Source organism: Bombina bombina, chromosome 2 (assembly GCF_027579735.1).
Source record: "Bombina bombina isolate aBomBom1 chromosome 2, aBomBom1.pri, whole genome shotgun sequence".
Classification (NCBI taxonomy): domain Eukaryota; kingdom Metazoa; phylum Chordata; class Amphibia; order Anura; family Bombinatoridae; genus Bombina; species Bombina bombina.
The window spans coordinates 341,134,010-341,149,770 of NC_069500.1; the positions used below are offsets into that span (position 1 = coordinate 341,134,010).

The 15,761-nt window shown below is 38.7% G+C and overlaps 1 protein-coding gene across 1 annotated transcript in view; it reads left to right on the top strand.

Annotated features, from left to right (window-relative positions):
* The window catches only part of HECTD4 (HECT domain E3 ubiquitin protein ligase 4), a 666,929-nt gene that overhangs the window by 229,404 nt on the left and 421,764 nt on the right, over positions 1 to 15,761 (top strand). The window contains exon 12 of the mRNA XM_053699752.1: positions 9,777 to 10,009. Coding sequence (XP_053555727.1) covers positions 9,777 to 10,009 — 233 coding nt within the window. The remainder of the gene's footprint in view (positions 1 to 9,776; positions 10,010 to 15,761) is intronic.

Sequence of the window (15,761 nt, forward strand, 5' to 3'; positions counted from 1 at the left end):
CGCTTTTGCACCAGCACTTGGATCTGCTTAGCCACTGTGTATTAGTAACCTGTTGTCAAACCCGGGTGAAGAGTGAGCACCGCCCCCTGACCGGAGATTCCCGTTACGTCACGACCGACGTCAGAGGACGCGCTTGGCAAGACAGGAACGCTGCTAAAGCCGCACGAGACTGCCGGATGTCTTTTGGAGCTATCAGCCCATCGATATACCCTAGACCGTGACCGTGTAGGTCCTCCGGCAGCCAAGAACTCTGACACAGAAGGTTCGTTAATAAGGGGGCGACTGGAGCTCATATGGGGTAAGTCCCGGACACAACACGATAAATCATGCATATTTGCCTGCATTGTAGTCTGCACATCTGAAGAGTATCTCCCACTAAACTTTTATTGTTGTCATTTGGGGTATTACTGGTGATACCCAGGGAGACTCCTCATTGCTGTTACAAACACAGTGGCTATATTATTACCATTGAAAACATATTGCTATTCTACTTGGGCTGTGAATATTTAAATCAGCACAGATTTGAAATGGAAGAAACGGCACCACAATATTTTTCCCTGAGACCTGCTACTGCACGTAGTAACAGTTCCACAGAATGTGAAAAAATATTTTCTGAGGATAAGGGGACACTCTCACTTAGCACTCTATTTGAAACCATAGAGACTCTCTTGTTCAAAGAAATAAAAGCACAGTGGGACATTTGGACATTCCAATCATATCTTAAGGCACAAATGATTCCCAGAGGACTGAGAATTTTTAAATTCCCTACCTTTGATGTTGACACCACGGACACAGAATTTGTTGATAAATGGAATGCAGTGTTAACAGAATGTTCATGTCAACTAATGTTATTATTGATACAATATAGGACACAACATTTGAATGATGTTAAACATGAAATAGATGCACTTCAGATAGAGCTTAATAATAGATGTACTGACCCTGACTTTGCTAAATTTGATAAGATTTTACATGAGTCTTTGGCCCGTGGTAAGCAAATTATAATGGAGAACAAACATACCAAGTTTGTACGTGACAAAACAGACTATCAGAAAAATTCAGTCTATATTTGGAACAAAAAACAACGCTCCAACTATAGACGAAGCTTACCACAGAACCAAAACCGTAGGGGTAACCGTAGACATCGAAGGGGTCACCGCAAACAAGTTAGTTTTTCTGATAGCGATACAGACAGATCCTCAAATGAATATAATTCAGGTGGAGATAATGAAATAGACATAGTAACTCAGACAAATACCATCTCTAACACACAACAGGGCATCCTTAAGGCTCCTATAGGGCCCAATTGCTCTAACGTCTCTAATGCATCTAACACCCCAAACACTGTATTCACCAGTTCAACACCACAAATAGTGAGACCTAAAGATAAAAACTCTAACGCCAAATATACCCCTACTAATAGATCAAATGTACAAATGAGTGCACATGCTGGGAATGTAGGGACCCAAGACATGACATTACTAAATCAGGTTTTTCCCATGGACCCACCATTACAGGGCATAGGGGGGACGACACACAACAACCAAGAGAGGTACCCAGTACGGGGCAACCGCACGCAGACCAAATACAAATAAATAGTGTGGTTAACTTATCTTCAGTTACACTGACTAATGATCAAATAGAGGTTCTATCCCTAGGCCTAGGTTTTGCACCTACTACAAATTTTAACATCTTTCAGACATTAATAGATATTAATAAGTTTGTGAGGAACATCACATTAAAGAAACACTTTGCAGATACCCCACATGAAAACGTTAACCTTGAACCAGATAAAGATCACATTGCATCCAACATAGGTATAAACACCTTTTCAGAAATCTGTGATCTCATATCACTCCAAAAACTGGCCACAGAGGACAACAGTGTCCCTGGAACACTCAATAGGGCGTTATCATTTAAAAATAAATCTACCTTTTACCCGATACAAAATAGAGGGCCAATAATAGAGACATTTCATTCACGAGTAGAATCAGATTTACAGAAATTAAAAGAAACCACAGATAGAACTACTAACAACCTAACAAAAAGACAATCTGAAGCACTAAGGTCATTACAACAACAACCAGATCTGGTAATTCGTCCATCAGATAAGGGGGGCACCATTGTAGTCCTAGATAGGAAAGACTATATATCAGAGGCACTCAGACAGCTTAGTAATCCTTCAGATTACTCGCTCCTACTAAGGAATCCAACCAATGAGTATAAGAAATTATTGTTTGATATTTTGGATGATGGTGTTGAACACGGCTTTATAGATGAAAACACAGCTGACTATCTTTATGTCAAATATCCCAAGATCCCAGTATTTCATATGTTCCCTAAGGTTCACAAATCTCTTACTAACGTAAAGGGTCGACCAATAGTTAGTGGTATAGATTCTATATTTGAAAGATTGTCCCAGTGGCTTGATGCCATCTTACAGCCATTGGTCAACCAACTACCTACATATACTAGAGATTCAAAACATGTACTCAACCTTCTAACTGACATCAGTTGGCAAAGTAACTATCACTGGCTTTCAGTAGATGTGGTCTCTCTATATTCAAGAATACCACACCACAAGGGCATAGAGGCAGTCAGATATTTTCTCACTACACATACTGAATATACATCTGAATTTCAAAAATATGTTCTAAGAATTTTAGAGTTTCTATTGACACATAATTTCTTCACCTTTGAAGGGCAATACTACGTGCAAAAATGCGGTACGGCCATGGGGGCGAAATACGCCCCCTCCTATGCAAATCTATTTCTTGGCAAATGGGAGCTAGACAACATTTTTGACCATAGTAACCCATATAGATCATATATTTGTTTTTTTTAAACGCTATATTGATGATCTCCTTTTTATTTGGTCAGGTTCGCCCGCAGACATTATAAGTTTCATTGAAATGATCAATAATAACAATTTGAACTTAAGTTTCACCTACACTACAGATTCTATATGTATCAACTACTTAGACTTAAGCCTCATTGGGGAAAGCAGTGGTAAAATCACCTCTAAAGTATATCGTAAGCCCATTTCAGGCAATACACTCTTGCATGCCTCTAGCTGCCACCCTAAGAACACGTCCTATGCTGTCGCTAAAGGCCAGTTCACTAGGCTTAAGAGGAATTGTAGCAATACTGCAGACTATGTACATGAAGCTGAGTGTCTAGAAAAGAGACTCAAAGATAGAAAATATGCCCGTAGACATATCAAACAAGCTAGACTAGCTGTTGATAAGCTGGATAGGGATCAACTTCTGGTAGACAAACCCAAAACAACACACAATGACTTTAAAGGTGTACACTTTGTGACAACTTTCAGCACACAGTATCCCCAGATCTGTAATATAGTTAGGAAACATTTTCCTCTACTGGCAGCTGACGATAAGCTGGTAGAAACCGTAAAACAAGGGGTTAGGTGCTCTTATAAAAAAAGTCCTACATTGGCATCCATTCTGTCCCCAACAGAACTAAAACAGACATCACAACACAATAGTTCCTGGTTACAACACACAGGTATGTTCAAATGTGGGCACAGAAAGTGCAAACCCTGTGATTTTGTCTGGGTCACAAAAGAATTTAACTCTACAATAACAGGTCAGACATATCCCATCAAATCCTGTCTTAATTGCCAAAGCACTGATGTCATATATGTCATCGTATGCACGATGTGCAGGGTCCAATATGTAGGGTTAACCTCTAGGGACATAAATTCCCGTATCAGAGAACACTTCTCAACTATCACTAAAGGTACATCCAGTACACCTCTAGTTCAACACTTTGCTAGCAAACACAGTTGTAGCTTGAATTCTCTCAGATGGGTGGCAATTGAACAAGCCAAGGTGCCTAAGAGAGGAGGCAACCTTGAAACTATACTTGCAAAAAGAGAAGTGTATTGGATTTACACTTTGAGAACAAGGTTACCTCTAGGATTAAACTCGAGATACGATTTAATTAACTTTTGGGAATAGTGGAGTCCTTACTGATATTACACTTGACATATATCACTTCATTTAGCTGTACATTACATGTGATATGTTTTATTTTATCTATTTGGATAATATGTTGAATATAAGTACAATATACACAGTGTATTTATTTACATATCTTATACTTTACCATCTTTTAATATACTCTATTCTTATATTCAACTTAGTGCCTTTTGTATTTGGTATCTCGAACTTCTATTTCTGTGTTTACTTTGTGTTTGTTTTTGCTTTTGTCTTTGTTCTTATTTCATTTCATTTTTATTCATTTTCATTTATTTATTTATATTTATTTTTCCCTATTTTCTATTTCTATTTCCCTCATACTATATTTAATATATGGATGTACACATTTCTACTTTTCTGTGGGTCTATACAGACTATAGCAGAGATATGTTACACACATGAGCATAAATACTAGAATATTTTTTCAGCAATGGTACTGGGTAGATTAAAGTTTCGCTCTCCCTGTAAGTGCTCACATGTCTGTAACATTTCTGTGGTACAATAACAGTTCCCCAACAGGGAACTTCAATAAAGTTACAAATATATATAAAAAATATGAAATTAAATTGAATTCATTTGATGGAATATTATTTACATTATTTTGTTACATATAGTGTATAGGTATGAAATTTAGTAGTGGTCTTTAGAATATTTTAGAACTAGTATTGTTTTATTTACAGAATATTCATTACACAATTTGCTATATATATTTGCGTATAGACCACTCTACTTTGAGTACTACAATTTTTCACTAAACAATTCCCTAATGTGTACCAAAAAGCAAGTGTACTACTGTTGTTAAGTCCAGGGAACAAAGAGTTAATGATTCTTCAAATTTGTGGAGTGTGGGCGTGCTTTGTATATACCTTTTGTCCAATTGTATTGTATCACTGATTTTTTAAGAATGCATTCACCTGCATGACACCTATGGCTATGATTACGGCTGCGTGCCGAAACATGTAAGCTTTGGTGTCACGCTCACACACACCTATCTTGTATGCTGTCTTCCTGCCTATTTGGCGTTTTAACTGAGCCCAATAAAAGTTGGATTTTATTTTGAACTAAAGCTGGATCCTGCCTTTCTTTGTGACTGGAACACCAAAGCTCAATACATAGAGAGAACAATGGAAAATGATCATTTTATTACTTAATTATCCTGCATCCCACTGAGAGTGTAATTTCTTCTGCTGGCTGTGTATACTTAGGCTATTCAATAGCCTATACTCCAGTATTAATTTGTTCAGTGTAGGTGGCGATACCACAGGCTAAATCGGCTATTTCAAATGCTGAAATAGGAGTAAAGGCGCTACTTGTGACCAATTTAATACACTCTAGTAGGTTAAAAGGATCATTGGGAATAATTTAAAGGGGAGATTTTTTTTTGGGTGAACTGTCCCTTTAAGGGTTAACTCCTTCAAGGAGAATGGAGTTAACTCTCTGTGGGGGCTCAGATAAAAAAATTCTTTCAAACTTATGAGCTAAGTTTATTTGATGTTACACAATTAAACTTCACATCGCTATGTGGGGAATTCAATAGTGGCGGTGGTAGTTATAGGAGCGCACTTTTACTTTTGGCGCCATTCCTTTGGGGCGTTTATGTGTGCTGTTTGTTTTCTTGTGTATGTGCTGAAAAGGTCCTATTATTATGCTGACGTATTTGATATTGGCAGGAGGAAGCGCGATAATAAACGTGCTTCATTCCCATGCCGTTTTTATGACCTGCCTCCTTACTTCATCACAGAGCGGAGTGGCGCCATTTTGAGGGCAGGGCTTGCATCTTGTTCAGATAAGATGTTAATCTGCCTCGTTCTCTGTGTGTTCATGGAAGTTTTTATGCCTGTCGCTGATGTTCTCTGGAAGAGAAGACATGGCTTGAAAATGACATTTTGGGTGAACGTTATGAGCGTTACTGAGGCTATATGTTCGTTTTTACAAATAACATTTTCCTTTATGTATTACATTATGCAGGAATCGTGTTCTCACAGAGCGCATAATTTCATCAGTGACTATTGAGGACGAATTGGGTGTTGCAAACTATTTGTCTCGGTTTCAGAATGCATCTTTTATTAATAAAGATTTGTTTTATTTCACCCTAATGATTCATGTTATTGCTAGGGTGTTTTCTCATGGGATATGCCTTATTACTGCTTGAATAGCAAAGTGGCAGTTTAGTACCTGAGAGTTCCAGTTATGGTCACCTTTACTGGTAGAGCAAATGTATAAAATTGTTGTCCTCTGAGCCTTATGTCTCCCAGGATGATGTTGTTCAGGCAATGCCACAGCTTCCCCTTAAGCGTCCCAGGCCTCTATGGCATCACATAGAGGCCTGCGATTCCTCTCAATCTCCTGGAGTAGTTATTTGGCAGTATTTGCTGTGGTATCTGTGACGTTATCTGATTTACCTACCCTAAGGGAAATTGCAAGAGGAAAGTTAGAGATTCAGATAAGTAAGGGTTCTGTTGCTTCTGCTGCTACTTAGGTTGCCCGCCCTCATAGGTCGGGTGAGGAGCAGCTTCTAAGGGTGAAATCTCAGATTTAGACAGTATAATTCCTTCATCTGATGCCGAAGTGATAACCTTCAGACTTAAAGGAGGTTTTTGGCTACTTGGGACGACTCCGATATCCTATCACTGTCAATCCTAACATATCTGGTAAATTTAATATTTACTAGGATTCCACTGTAGGAAGTTTACCTGTTCCAGACAGTGTAATGGGATTTTTCCCCGAAAACGTAAGAGGATATTTGAAAATTCAGATAGTACGGATTCTGCTTCACCGGTTGCTCTCTCTCCTAAGTCTGGTGAGGAGAATTTGCTGGTAGCTTCTGTGGGTAAAATCTCAAATTTGAAGTATAATTCCTGCATCTGATCCTGAAGTGGTCTCCTTCTGATATGTTTGCACACCTTTTGTACTGTTAAAGGAGGTTTGGCTACTTGAATGACATCGATACCCCAGTTTTGTGAACTTTCAGTTCTTTGAGTTTTTTCCTATGAGGAAGTGTTTCTAGACGTGCCTTGGAATAGGATAAGCTAGGGGTACCATTCTTCCTATCTCCCATCCTTTTGAAGGATTTTCCTGTCGGGGTCTCCATTAAATTGCACGGTGCCTTAAGTAGAAAGAGTGTTTTCTACTATGATTCAGAGAACTTCTATCCTTATGGGCGGTAGCTGCTCCGTTACGGATTCATGGTTAAGAATCTGGAGGTTTAATTGTTGGTTTAGAGCAATTCCTTATCTCTTTTAGACTTTTGGACCTTAATAGTTTCTCTATCTAGGAGAAGATCTCTAACAGAAGTCAGATAATCAAGGTTTTATTCCTTTTCCTCTATCTGCAGTCTACTGTCCGACCAACAGCAAGCTATAGTGGCCCGGTAGATAGCTTGGCCATCTTGCAGCGAGGAGGTTGGGAGTTTGAAATTAGCTGCAGTTGTTTTTCCTTCACTTTTCAGTGACTCTATGCATGGAGGGAATTGGTCTGATGGTTTCCATGGTCATTATTCCTTTGCTATTTCCCATAATATGGAGAACCTTTGGCTCTGTCTCAGAGGATAGATCTAGATCAGTCGATAAGAGACTCTCTTCCGTAGTGGAAGTATTTGTCTCAGGGCCCGTGCTTCTGGAGACATTCCTGGGTGATGTGACCACAGACACCTACCTGCGAGTCTAGGTAGCAGTCTGGATCTGCTTTAAGGCGCAGGAACTATGGACGCAGAAGTGTCTGCTCTCCTCTTTAACATTGCATTGAGATCGATTTACAATGCTCTGTTGGCTTGGCCTCAGTCATCCTTAGTTTCAAGTAGTAAGCAGACTGTCCTGATCTATGTTTTGACATTTCAGTATTGTATTCCTGTTTCCTCCGTTTGCTCTCCTTTGCCGAGTAATTGCTATTCTCAAACTGGAGAAAGCATCAGTGATTCTACTTACCCCTGCGCGGCCTCTCAGGATCTGGTATGCAGACCTAATTGAGGTGTCGTCTCTCCCACCTTGGAGACTGCCTCTGAGGAAGGACCTTCTGATTCAGTGCCCCTTCCTTCATCCAAATTTCATTTCTCTGCAGATGACTGCTTGGAGATTGAATGCTTAGTTCTGTTTAAGCAAGGTTTTTCTGCATAGGTCATTGTGACCTTGATTCAGGCTTGCAAGCTTGCTTACTCAAAAGTTTTGCCATAAGATACAGCATAAATATCTTTATTTGTGTGAATCCAAGGGCTACTCTTGGAGTAGGGTCAAGATTCTTAGGATTTTTGTCTTTACTCCAGGAAGGCCTGGAGAAGGGTTAGTCATTCAGTACCTTGAACGGTCAGATTTCTGCATTATCTTTTTTTGCTACATAGCATCTGGCGGACATTCCAGATGTGCAATCCTTTTATCAGGCCTTGGGTCAGAATCAGGCCTGTGTTTAAGTCTGTTTTCACTCCTTGGAGCCTTAAGGTTTTTTCGGCAAGCTCTCTTTGAGCCTTTGCATTCCATAGATATAGTTGTTATCTTGGAAGGTTTCTTATTGTTATCTCTTCTGCTCGGAGGGTCTAGGAATTCTCAACCTTGCAGTGTGTTTCGCGTTATCTTATCTTTCATGCCGATAAGGCAGTTCTTTGTTCTAAGTTTTTGGCTTTCTGTATCCTAGCCGCCTTCTCATAAGGCTCGTTTGTTGCATAGTGTGCCCTTAAATTCTATTTGCAGGCGACTAAGGATTTTCGCCAGTCTTCTGCCTTGTATGTTTGGCTTTTTGGGAAACGTAATGGTCTGTAAGCTTCTGCTACTTCTCTTTCTTTTTGGTTGAGAAGTAAAATTCGGTTGGCTTATACGACTGCTGGACAGCAGTTTCCTGAGAGAATTACAGCTCATTCTACGAGGGCTGTTTCCTCTTCTTGGGCTTTCAAAATTAAGTTTTTGTGGAACAGATCTGCAAGACTGCAACTTCCTTGCATTCTTTTTCAAATTTTTATGAATTGAAACTTTTGCCTCGGCTATGGTTTCTTTTGGGAGAAAGGTTCTTCAAGCGGTGGTGCCTTCTGTTTAGGTATACCTGTCTTGTCCCTCCCTTATCATCTGTGTCTTCTAGCTTGGGTACTGATTCCCAACAGTAACTGCTGATGCCTTGGACTCACCATATCTTAGGAAAGAAAACAAAATTTATGCTTACCTGATAAATTTCTTTCTTTCCGGATATGGTGAGTCCATGGCCCCACCCTTTATTTTAAGACCAATATTTTTTACTAAACCTCAGGCACCTTTACACCTTGTGTTACTCCTTTTTTCTCCATTTACCTTTGGTCGAATGACTGGGGTTTGTGGGAACAGAAGTGATACTTAATAGCTTTACTGTGGTGCTCTTTGCCTCCTCCTGCTGGCCAGGAGTGATATTCCTAACAGTAATTGATGATGCAGTGAACTCACCATATCCGGAAAGAAATTCATCAGGTAAGCATAAATTTAGTTTTCTATGTAGCTCTAATTAGAATGCCAGATACACACATGCATGATCTCTTTCGCTTATGCTGTATGTAATGCACATTAATTAAATCATATATTTTTATTTTATATTTTTAAATAAACTTACTCAATTGCTCCTTATTTTAAGGGGGACTTTTTAAGGGGATATGCACTCCTCACTGCGCAGACCATCTTGTGCAAAGCTCTTCATGTAAATACTGAATCTCGTGGTTCAGGGTTTACCTTGGAGTAGCTCAGAAGATGATCTGAGCAGTGTTTTTAAAGCTTTAGTGTATCTGTTTTTATATTCGCTGAAACTGTCTAATTTTTGTATTACTTGCAGGAGAAGCTGTTTCCACCAGTGAGGTGATAAACCAGCTCCTGCACCATGTAGGTGCAATGTGCATCCATCAACTCAATCTTCTGGCTACGAGCAATAATTTACCTATCACAAACTTTCTTGGCAAACAACATCCAATTGAGTCACATCATCTGAGCAGCATATGTGATATTATGGAGAAAGCTATGGTTAATGGGGACAAGTGTATTATCCGTTGCATTCTAGTGGTATTCCAGGTATTGCACTTTTTTTCTAGTCCAGAATCCATAAAAAGACCCTTGCATATAATGAATATATGGATGAGCACCTTCAAGAGATTTCTGTTTATAATGGTTCCACCGTATATTCTCCATCCAGTTTGGGAGCAGTAGAGAAAATGTTAAATAAAATAGTTAAATTACAGGGAAAGTTTATTTAAGGATATAAAAATATGGAAAATAAATCTTTCTGTTTTAAAACAAAAAAAGGCTTTTTTTTTAGCATTTCCTTTAAATCTAAACTTAAAGGGATGCAGAATTCTGAATTAACTTTTTATGATTCAGATAGAGCATTGGATTTAGCATTGCCAAATTTTCATTCTTCTCTTGGTATCATTAGTTGAAGAGCTTACTAGGTAGGCTCCGGAGCATGTGAGCTCTATATGGCAATAGTTCTTTATTTTACAATATATAACATTGTAAACACTGCAACCATATAGTGCTTAAGATACGTGGATAATCCTGAGCCTTACTAGATATGCTGTACAACAAAGGATACATAGAGAACAGACTAAATTTAATAATACTAGTAAATTAGAATTTGTTACTTTTATGTCCCCTTTCCTGCAACCTCCTGAGACTATATTGGATGAGGCATCAATTAGATACTGTACTTTGGTGGATAGAGAGTAAAGCACTGTGCATATGTGATGGATTGTTAAATCTGGGAGAATGCTTTCAATAACTTTAATGGTTAATGCATTCCATATCGGTATAACTTCAAAAACAGGCAGAGGCTTTGAAAGCTGCTGACTATTGATACTTGTAAAATGTGAGTTCTTTTTTAATGGTGTATTTGTATTATACTCGGAGGACTGCAATTAATGTATTAAAAATAACACATTACTTATCTGTCCCTTTTAATATGTGGCTGAATAAACATAAAAACAGTTGTGATTTTTAGCTCCATTATTTTTATATAGCTTTGTTTCATTTTTTTAGAATTTTTGTTTTTCTTTACATTTGGGGCTTTTTCAAAACCTTTCTCTCATTACAGTTCTATTAAAGGGATACTAAAGTCAAAATGTAACTCTAAAATTGTGTACTCTATTTGAATAATGAAACGACTTTCCGATTCACTTCCATTATACAAATCTGCACAATCTTTTTATATGCACACTTTTAGAGGCACTAGCTCCTACTGAGCATGTGCAAGAATTCCCAGAATATACAAATATGCATTTTGTGATTGGCTGATGGCTGTCACATGATGCAGTGGGGGGGGGGGGAATTAACTAACTTTGATTTTTTTTTTTTAGAAATAATCCACTTCAAACTCAATCCTTGTGCGTTATCTTTTTATTATATATTTGTTAATTATGTAATTCTATTGTATTTAATGCTCCTCTAAGATTAAATTAAGTGACCATTTATATTTAATCGATTTGTTTTGGTTATGTTCATATTTAATAGCTTGATTTTGCCCTGCAATGATAACGTGAAAAATGTTATTTAATTTGACCTTACTTGTTCGGGGGGGGGGAATATATTTCTTTCATGTAATTGGCAAGAGTCCATGAGCTAGTGGCATATGGGATATACAATCCTACCAGGAGGGGCAAAGTTTCCCAAACCTCAAAATGCCTATAAATACACCCCTCACCACACCCACAATTCAGTTTTTACAAACTTTGCCTCCTATGGAGGTGGTGAAGTAAGTTTGTGCTAAGATTTCTACGTCGATATGCGCTTTTCAGCATTGTTGAAGCCCGATTCCTCTCAGAGTACAGCGAATGTCAGAGGGACGTGAAGGGAGTATCACTTATTTGAATACTATGATTTCCCTAACGGGGGTCTATTTTATAGGTTCTCTGTTATCGGTCATAGAGATTCATCTCCTACCTCCCTTTTCAGATAGACGATATACTCTCAATTTACCATTACCTCTACTAATAACTGTTTTAGTACTGGTTTGGCTATCTGCTATATGTGGATGGGTGTCTTTTGGTAAGTATGTTTTCATTACTTAAGACACTCTCAGCTATGGTTTGGCACTTTATGCATTTATATAAAGTTCTAAATATATGTATTGTACTTATATTTGCCATGAGTCAGGTTCATGTATTTCCTTCTGCAAACTGTCAGTTTCATATTTGGGAATGTAAACATTTTTAAAAAATTTATTTCTTACCTGGGGTTTAGTCTTTTTTCAATTGACTACTTCTTGCAATTGCGGGTATTAGGCCCGCGGGTGCGTCAAATGCTAAACTTTATTGCGTCATTCTTGGCGCAAAAACATTTTTGGCGCGAAAAAGTACGTTTATGATGCAACTTCGTCTTTTCCGGCGTCATACGTGACGCCGAGACCTTTCACACAGCGCGTCATTAGTGACGCAAGTGTGTCATTTCCGGTCATTTTTGGCACTAAAAAAAGAGTTTACGTTACGTTGTGCGTCATACTTGGCGCCAAAGTTTTTTCATTATTTCAATACCCCTTGTTTGTTTGCCTCTTGCTTTTTGCTTTCAGAGGCCTATGCTATTGCATTTTTTCCCAATCCTGAAACTGTCATATAAGGAAATAGATAATTTTGCTTTATATGTTGTTTTTTTCTATTTCATTGTGCAAGATGTCCCATTCTGATTCTGTCTCAGACGTTTCTCCTGGAACATTACTGCCTGACATCGGTTCTACCAAAGCTAAGTGCATTTGTTGTAAAATTGTAGAAATTATTCCACCGAATGTCATTTGCAATAGTTGTCATGATAAACTTTTACATGCAGATAGTGTTTCCATCAGTAATAGTACATTGCCAGTTGCGGTTCCTTCAAATTCTAATGTGCATGAAATATCTGTAAATTTTAAAGAATTTGTTTCTGATTCTATTATGAAGGCTTTGTCTGCATTTCTACCTTCTAATAAACGTGAAAGGTCTTTTAAAACTTCTCATTTAGCTGATGAAATTTCAAATGACCAACAACATAATAATTCATCCTCTTCTGATGAGGATCTATCTGAAACAGAAGATACTTCCTCAGACATTGACACTGATAAATCTACTTATTTATTTAAAATAGAGTATATGCGTTCTTTATTAAAAGAAGTATTAATTACTTTGGATATTGAGGTAACCAGTCCTATTGACGTTCAGTCTAATAAACGTTTAAATGTTGTTTTTAAACATCCTGTGGTTTCCCCGGGGGGTTTTCCCATTCCTGAGGCTATTTCTGATATGATTTCTAGGGAATGGAATAAGCCAGGTACTTCTTTTATTCCTTCTTCAAGGTTTAAAAAATTGTATCCTTTACCAGCAAAATCTATAGAGTTTTGGGAAAAAATCTCCAAAGTTGATGGGGCTATTTCTACTCTTGCTAAACGTACCACTATTCCTATGGAATATAGTACTTCCTTTAAGAATCCTTTAGATAGGAAGCTTGAATCTTATCTAAGGAAGGCCTATTTATATTCAGGTCATCTTCTCAGACCTGCTATTTCTTTGGCTGATGTTGCGGCTGCATCAACTTTCTGGTTGGAGAATTTAACGCAACAAGAATTGGATTCTGACATATCTAGCGTTGTTCGCTTACTGCAACATGCTAATCATTGTATTTGTGATGCCATTTTTGATATTATCAAAATTGATGTTAGATCCATGTCTTTAGCTGTTTTAGCTAGAAGAGCTTTGTGGCTTAAATCCTGGAATGCTGATATGACATCTAAATCTAGATTACTATCTCTTTCTTTCCAAGGTAATAATTTATTTGGTTCTCAGTTGGATTCTATTATTTCAACTATCACGGGGGAAAAGGAGTTTTTTTGCCTGAGGATTAAAAACCTAAGGGTAAATCTAAGGCTTCTAATCGTTTTCGTTCCTTTTGTCAGAATAAGGAACAAAAACTCAATCCTTCCCCCAAGGAATCTGCTTCCAATTGGAAGCCTTCCTCAAATTGGAATTAATCCAAGCTATTTAGGAAACCAAAGTCAGCCCCTAAATCCGCATGAAGGTGCGGCCCTCATGCCAGCTCAGCTGGTAGGGGGCAGATTAAGGTTTTTCAAGGATTTTTGGATAAAATCTGTCCAAAATCATTGGATTCAGAGCATTGTCTCTCAAGGGTATCGAATAGGATTCAAAATAAGACCTCCTGTGAGAAGATTTTTTCTCTCACGCATCCCTGTAAATCCAGTAAAAGCTCAGGCTTTTCTGAAGTGTGTTTCAGACCTGGAGTCTTCAGGGGTAATCATGCCAGTTCCTCCTCAGGAACAAGGTTTGGGGTTTTATTCAAACCTATTCATTGTACCAAAGAAAGAAAATTTATTCAGACCAGTTCTGGATCTAAAATTTTTGAATAGTTATGTAAGAGTACCAACTTTCAAGATGGTGACTATAAGGACTATTCTGCCTTTTGTTCAGCAAGGACATTATATGTCCACAATAGACTTGCAGGATGCATACCTTCATATTCCGATTCATCCAGAACACTTTCAGTTTCTGAGATTCTCTTTTCTAGACAAACATTATCAATTTATTGCTCTTCCATTTGGCCTAGCAACAGCTCCAAGAATCTTTTCAAAGGTTCTGGGTGCCCTACTATCTGTAATCAGAGAACAGGGTATTGCAGTGTTTCCTTATTTGGACGATATCTTGGTACTAGCTCAGTCTTTACATTCTTCAGAATCTCACACGAATCAACTAGTGTTGTTTCTTCGGAAACATGGTTGGAGGATCAATTTACCAAAAAGTTTCTTGATTCCTCAGACAAGGGTCACCTTTTTAGGCTTCCAGATAGATTCAGTGTCCATGACTCTGTCTCTAACAGACAAGAGACGTTTAAAATTGGTCGCAGCATGCCGGCTCCTTCAGTCTCAGTCGTTCCCTTCAGTGGCTATGTGCATGGAAGTTTTAGGTCTCATGACTGCAGCATCGGACGCGATCCTCTTTGTTCGTTTTCACATGAGACCTCTACAGCTTTGTATGCTGAATCAATGGTGCAGGGATTATACAAAGATATCACAATTAATATCCTTGAATCCCAATGTACGACACTCTCTGACATGGTGGATAGATCACCATCGTTTGGTTCAAGGGGCTTCTTTTGTTCGCCCAACCTGGACTGTGATTACAACAGATGCGAGTCTTTCAGGTTGGGGAGCTGTTTGAGGATCTCTGACAGCACAAGGGGTTTGGAAATCTCAAGAGGCGAGATTACCAATAAATATTTTAGAACTCCGTGCAATTCTCAGGGCTCTTCAGTTCTGGCCTCTGCTAAAGAGAGAACCATTCATTTGTTTTCAGACAGACAATATAACAATTGTGGCTTATGTCAATCATCAGGGTGGAACTCACAGTCCCCAATCTATGAAAGAAGTATCTTGAATACTTGCCTGGGCGGAATCCAGCTCCTGTCTAATCTCTGCGGTGCATATCCCAGATGTAGACAATTGGGAGGTGGATTATCTCAGCCGCCAGACTTTACATCCAGGGGAGTGGTCTCTCCATCCAGATGTGTTTTCTCAGATTGTTCAGATGTGGGGGCTTCCAGAGACAGATCTCATGGCCTCTCATCTAAACAAGAAACTTCCCAGATACCTGTCCAGGGTCAGGGATGTTCAGGCGGAAGCAGTGGATGCGCTGACACTTCCTTGGTGTTATCAACCTGCTTACATCTTCCCGCCTCTAGTTCTCCTTACAAGAGTGATCTCCAAAATCATCATGGAACAGTCTTTTGTGTTGCTGGTGGCTCCAGGATGGCCACACAGGTTTTGGTATGCGGATCTGGTTCGGATGTCCAGTTG